Source organism: Cicer arietinum, chromosome 2 (assembly GCF_000331145.2).
Source record: "Cicer arietinum cultivar CDC Frontier isolate Library 1 chromosome 2, Cicar.CDCFrontier_v2.0, whole genome shotgun sequence".
NCBI lineage: Eukaryota > Viridiplantae > Streptophyta > Magnoliopsida > Fabales > Fabaceae > Cicer > Cicer arietinum.
The window spans coordinates 35,674,988-35,681,796 of record NC_021161.2 but is presented as its reverse complement, the minus strand read 5'-3'; the positions used below and the strand labels follow the sequence as shown (position 1 = coordinate 35,681,796).

Sequence of the window (6,809 nt, the reverse complement as noted above, 5' to 3'; positions counted from 1 at the left end):
TTGAGAAATTGAATTTGAATTGAACAATATCTTTTAAGAACTAAAAATGAATTTTCAATAATTTTTATTAACCTGTGCTCTAAAAAGTGAGAAGTAAGAAAAAATGATGTTTATAATATGAGAATAATATCGGTTATGTATATACTCTTTGATACTCTTTCGGTCAGCATAACACATACATATGTTTGAGGCATATTTTGATATGAAGTCTTTTAAAGTTTATAATATTTAAATTTCATTTATACACCATGAACTATCTCTGTAATATTTTTTAAAACTTTCAATCATTTATAATCGTTTGATTATTAGTAATGATTGACTTTTGTAATAATCACTTAAAGAATATTTGTGATTTATAGAAGCAAAATTTTCCCAATATGGGATTAGGTATCTAATAATTCCTGCATATAATTCTCATAATAGAAATGAAAAAACATCCTAATGAGATCTCAATCTCAAAGAAAAAACGGGGGATATGGCGAAATTGGTAGACGCTACGGACTTAATTAGATTGAGCCTTGGTATGGAAACTTACTAAGTGAAAACTTTCAAATTCAGAGAAACCCTGGAATTAACAATGGGCAATCCTGAGCCAAATCCTGCTTTCGGAAAACAAACAAAAAAAGTTCAGAAAGGACTTTGTAAAACTATTTTACGCCGACAATGTATACAAGTTAAAGAATTATTTTTAGACACTTTAAGATATAAAATTAGTTATTGAATTAATATAATTGATTTTGTATTATACAATTGATAATAAAGTCAATTGATTTTAATATTTATTGAGAAAATATTAATTTTAATAAGATTTTTTCTATTTCTATTTTTTTCTATAGACGAAATAATATATATCACAAAAAGTAATATACACAAGTGAGATTTCAAATTTAAATCAGAATACAATGTTAGAATCTAATAACGTAGAATTTATCTATTTCTTTGTGTCATCGCAATGAAAAACCTTGAAAAATATAAAAACAACTACAGATCAGTATTTCATAAAAAGGAAGAAGACAAGCAAAGTAAAGATTCTTTACACGGTATAATAGTAAATTGAAATTAACAAGCAAAGTAAAGATTCTTTAGCTACACAAGACTCACATGGGATGTTGAAGCATCAAATTCTATGTTTATAAAATAGCCTCAATTGATGAATGCTTATGAATATTTAGGAGCACAAACAAAATTAATCTAGCTCACTAGTAACATTATTACTACAAATCAGTTACCCCATTTGAAAAAAAAAAACTTCATTTTGTTTCTATGACATCTTCGATGCTTCCTCATAGAGGCAACACAATAGAAAACATTTCAACTGAAACACTAAATAAATATTTAGTGCAATATACATGGGAAGGTAAATGGGAAAATGTGATCGTGATGTACTATAAATTTCCAGAGCTACACACATATTCTTCTTTTAAGTTAAATGGCACAGCTCTGCACGTAGCGATCGATTTAAACAAAGAATATGTTGTTAAAGAGCTTTTAAATGCAATTTTTACACATAATGTGCATAATAATAAGGTTGATGCATTGGAAATGGGAAATCAAAGAGGAGACACAACATTACACATTGCAGCAACAAGGGATTATGCTAGAATGTGTCAGTGGATCATAGGGGAAAAAAATGAGAGGATATATTTGTTGAGTCGAAAAAATGGTTATGGAGAGACACCACTTTTTCAAGCTGCTATTAATTGGAGAGAAGAATCATTTACTTACCTTTCTCATATTTCTAAAGAGATAGTCACATTGAAAAATCTTGTACGAGATGATGGTGATAGTATTCTTCACGCTGCAATCAAAGGAGAATATTTTGGTAATTTATAATAAACTAAACTTGTGCTAGAAATATATATATATATATATATAATGCAAAAATTATAGCCAGAAACTAATCATTTGAACTCACATTGTATTATAAGTATTAATTCTCCTTAATATTTTATTGATGTGGTATATAATGCCTATTTAACTTGAATTAACTTTATTTATTTATATATATATATATATATATATATATATATATATATATATATATATATATATGGTGTTTTGGGGGTTTGTGAGAGAAATATATATATATATATATATATATATATATAAGGTGTTTTGGTGGTTTGTAAGAGAAATATATATAGAGGTAATGGTTCAACTCTCTCTAAGACAAAGTAACTATTAACAACTAAACTTCACCATTAAAAACAAAAAAAAAAACTTATATATAGTTTATGAATACTAATACACTTTAATTAAAATAATTCTATATTACTATAAAAATGTAATGTGAAATATGAATATAAAATTTAACTTATGGTGTAGTAGCCTCCTCTTCCATTTTAAGGATATATAGTTGATCTGTGTTATGTTTTATTTTGTTCTTATTTTAGTGTTGTTTAGACCTTATTTGTATTTGCTTTCTTTGTATTCTTTTTTAATTATATTATTCTTTTGTTCAATAAAAAAAAATTACTCTCTCACACACACTCTACGCCATATATTTGTACTATAATTGGATTGGATACATATATGTTTTGGAACAGATTTGGCTCTAATAATAGTACATTACTATGATATCCTGATCGGACATTGCAACAAAGAGGGATCTACTCCTCTCAAAGTCCTCGCCAGTAGACCTTCAGCCTTTAAAAGTGCAAGCAAGCTTTCATGGTATAAGCGAATTCTATACCACTGTAAGTAACCTTATTATATAATTAAATTAATAATTAAAGATTAAATATTTTTTTAATATCAATAAAATTCATAATTTTTTAAATTTAGTTCTTGCAAAAAACTTATAGAAACTAAAATTGATTAAAATCTATGTATAAAATAATTATATATGTGTTTTGAGTGTTTGTATTTGTTGCTAATGAAGGCATTTTTGTGGAACAACTGGATGTTGAAAGAACAATGAAGTCTTATTGGATAAAGATGAAGGCTAATCAAAATTCTATGAATTTTCCAAATAACTATATTGTTTTATGTGATTTCGTTTCTATATCGTTAGGTGCCATTGGTATCCACGCCACTAATGGCAACCACACCACTGACACCGACATTGACACTGGTATGTCATATGAAATCTCATCCTATTAGTCTTTCTTATTTTTTTCTTTATAGTTTTTTTTTACTTTGATACTTAACATTTACTGACATATATACTTTAGTGTGTCTTTAGGGATACATTATATATATTATTATTGATTCCCCAAAAGAAATACTATAACTTAAGCATGTCAAAAGAAGAAATTAGCTTATGTCATAAGCTTTTATGGCCTTTTTTTAAACTTAATTAGGTGTTTGAAATTTCATCCTCTATACAATTAGGCATGTTGCATAGTCATTGAATTTAATTAAATTTCTTTTATCTTTAAAGTCAATTACTCTCCATTAGTATATTTCAATTGTGATTGAGGATTCAAACAAGTGAATCTGTATGTATTATATAGTTGTAATATACAAACTTAATTTTTCAATAAATATGAGATTACATTATTAATTAATGGTTAAAATATTTTTAGTGTGATAATTCAAAAACATATTTGTTAAACTTTTGTCAGGAAAAAAGATTTCAAAACAGATGGAACAGTTCAACTCAAAAAACCAGTCCAACGAAGAAAAATGGTTTGCCACAAACTATCTGGTCGACGCAAACTGACTGTTCGACGCAACAAATCTGTTGGATGTAAAAAATCCATCAGATAACAATCGTCAACCATTTAAATCAGAGAAACATCAATTTAGATTTTTGCCACCAAATTATGAAACCTTTCAACAATTTGTTAAGTCTGCATATGTTCATATTCTTAGCCTTTGTGGAGTAGGTATGTACATATATGTTTTCTATATGGTAGCTACTTTTTATAATCGTTATTTCTATCACATTATTTTTTATCCCATACATCAAGTTAAATCATATTATGATGTCACTTTTGTGAAATTAATTTACATAAATATCTTAATTGGATAATAATTTAACAAGATTATTAAATAATTATTAATTGGTCCTGATTCAATTAATGTTCCTTTTTTTAAGGGGTAAACAATATGAAGATTGCAAAGAAGAAGCATGAATGGAGTAGTCAATTATTGAAGGAATTAATGAAAAGACCTTATGAAGCATTCACAGGAAAAGTTGATCTTGATTCAAATATTGATTTTGACAAGTACGACACGTATCTTCAAAAACTCAAAGAAACACCCTTTTTGGTAGCAGCTAGAAATGGAATAGTTGAAATGGTGAATGAAATTTTAAATAAAGTACCAAGTGCTATACATAACATAAACTCAAAGAAAGAAAATGCGTTGCATGTTGCAGTGAAGCATAGGCATCCAATTGTTGTTGAGACTTTGAAAAAGCATTCAGACCCACAAGTTTGGAGTAATATGGTACTTGCAGTTGATAAAGATGATAATACTATATTGCATTTGGCTGCTGATGTATTACATGAAGATAAAGCTTCGAAGGTTCCTGGTTCTGCCTTGCAAATGATGTGGGATATTAAATGGTTTGAGGTACATACAATTACAATCATATGTCTAATCTTTTATTCTTTTACATTTTCTTTTTTTTTTTTAAATTATATTTCTTAGAGCACCCCTCATCCAAAAGAACGAAGATACAGTATCGTTAAAACATAAAAGAAAGAATGTACAGTGTTTGATCACAAAATTTAATCAATTATGCTTACATCTCATACTGCAACACAATTACAATACATTTTTATTAAGATAAATATTTTTTTATGGTGTCAATCAATCATGCATATTAATAATATCGTTAAAAACTATAATTTTAATGGTAAATATTTCTAATCATACATATTATTGACTGTGATTTGTTAACAAAGTAAAATTTTATTTTTATTCAAAGATACTGTGTGAAAATTAAACTCAATAAATTTTTAGATGAGCTTATAAGCACTGTTTGGTAATTGTAAAATGATACCAAACTTGTTTTGAGAAATTTCCTTGAAGCAAAAGCTATAGCAAATTTATTTTCCTCTTCCAACTGAAAATGTTTATATATGTTGATCCATTTGCTCTTTTATTTTTTCTTCCTTGATTAGTATATCCAAAGCCTTGTGCCACATCACTTCTATTTCATAGGCAACAAAATCAGTAGCCAAACATCAGAAGGAAGAAGCAATGACAACACTGGCCAAACACCAGATGGAAGAAGCAATGACAACACTAGCCAAACACCAGACGAAAGAAGCAATAACAACACTAGTCAAACAGCAAGCAATAACAACACTAGTAAAACACCAGACGAAATCTTCAGAAGCAAACACACAACTCTTATAAAAGACGGCAGCGAGTGGCTAAAAGACACATCCGAATCTTGCTCCGTCGTGGCAGCGCTCGTTGCTGGCGTTTCCTTCGCCACAGCGAGCGCTGTCCCCGGCGGAACAACAGATGAAGGCACACCAACGCTAGAAGGCAAACCCGCATTTGATATATTCGCCATTTCTTCGCTTGTTGGTCTTTGTTTCTCTGTCACCGGACTAATCATGTTCCTTTCGATTCTAACTTCTCGAAAACAACCCAATGATTTTCGAAGAGATTTGCCGCTGAAACTTCTTCTCGGGTTAACCTCTCTTTTCGTGGCGATTGCTTCGATGTTTGTTTCATTCTGCACTGGACATTTTTTTCTGCTTAATCATAAATATGAATCAGTGATGTTTCCACTTTACGGAGCTACTTCCATACCAGTGACTTTCTATGCTGTTGCACAATTTCCTCTGTACTATGATCTTGTTACAGCTATTTTAACTGAGATTCCAACGGCAACTGTTCAAAGTGACAAATTATAAATATTTTTGTATCATTTTTTGAACAATAAATAAACTAGTGTGGAGTTGGATTTTATTTTTTTGGTTTTAGTCTTCCATTTCTATATGAATGGACCGACCCATAAAGTTTAATTAAAAATTGTTTCATTCAAGTATGGAGTTGGATATATTAATATGTAATACTTAAAGCTTTTGATTTTTTTTGTTTTTGATTATGTTTGTATTGAAGTAATTGGTTTGTTTAATGAGAGAATGTAATAGGTTTGAGCTTTTGTAATGGTAATCACATTATATATGAATTTTGTTAAAAAAAATTCTATTTGGTTTTTGTTTTCTAGTTTTAATTATAGTTGTGTTGCTAAATTTGTGTCTAAGGAGAGAAAATTTTACATATTTTTAATCCATTGGATTAAATAGACCAAGCAAAATGACTCAAATTTTAAAGTCTAACCTAACCTAAAAACATTTACAATGCCACCTCCTTTGTTTAACCCCAAGTTAAATAACTAATTAAACACCCACATTTTGATGTTAAAAAAATATTAGTATCATGTTTTTTTAAGTACTCTCTATAGTTTCATTTTTTATGGTCAAATTTAATTAAAAAAAGTAGAAATGAATTCTATTTTTTTTCTTAACATTTTATTAATAATAATATCTTTAATATAAGGAGAAATTTCAATAAAGATGTGATAATTAGTTAAAGATGTGGTTACCTCTCCAAGAGCATGAATTATTCTGTTGGTTTGTCTTCGAATAAACTCTACATTTGAGTTTTGAAAAACGAAATAAAAATAATACGACAATTAGATAAAATAGCACCAAATTGAAACACTTACTTAAGCTTGATGGAACTTAACTACTCCATTTCGTCCATGAATTCTAATTCTTTTAACTTTGGATACACGTATTAAGAAGTAATAAATTTAGGTATGTTTAGTCTTTTATACCCTTCATTCATTAAGTAAAAACAAAATTAATTTAATGCATACTTTTGGATTTTAAAAG

General features: G+C 28.3%; 1 protein-coding gene across 1 annotated transcript; it reads left to right on the top strand.

Moving 5' to 3' along the window:
* Positions 1–1,166: 1,166 nt before the first annotated feature.
* Positions 1,167–6,118, top strand: LOC101515069 (uncharacterized). Its single transcript, XM_073364966.1, has 5 exons — positions 1,167–1,822; positions 2,547–2,696; positions 2,882–3,073; positions 4,043–4,521; positions 5,076–6,118. The coding sequence occupies exons 1-5, from the start codon at positions 1,264–1,266 to the stop codon at positions 5,820–5,822; spliced, it is 2,127 nt and encodes a 708-aa protein (XP_073221067.1). The 5' UTR covers positions 1,167–1,263; the 3' UTR covers positions 5,823–6,118.
* Positions 6,119–6,809: the final 691 nt, after the last annotated feature.

What these genes read in the sequence shown, in the direction of transcription:
- LOC101515069 (XM_073364966.1), top strand. Translation starts at nt 1,264, where the DNA reads ATGACATCTTCGATGCTTCCTCATAGAGGCAACACAATAGAAAACATT. An exon ending in TAAGCGAATTCTATACCACT is followed by an intron (nt 2,697 to 2,881) that starts GTAAGTAACCTT and finishes TTGCTAATGAAG; the next exon opens with GCATTTTTGTGGAACAACTG. An exon ending in GGGATATTAAATGGTTTGAG is followed by an intron (nt 4,522 to 5,075) that starts GTACATACAATT and finishes TTCCTTGATTAG; the next exon opens with TATATCCAAAGCCTTGTGCC.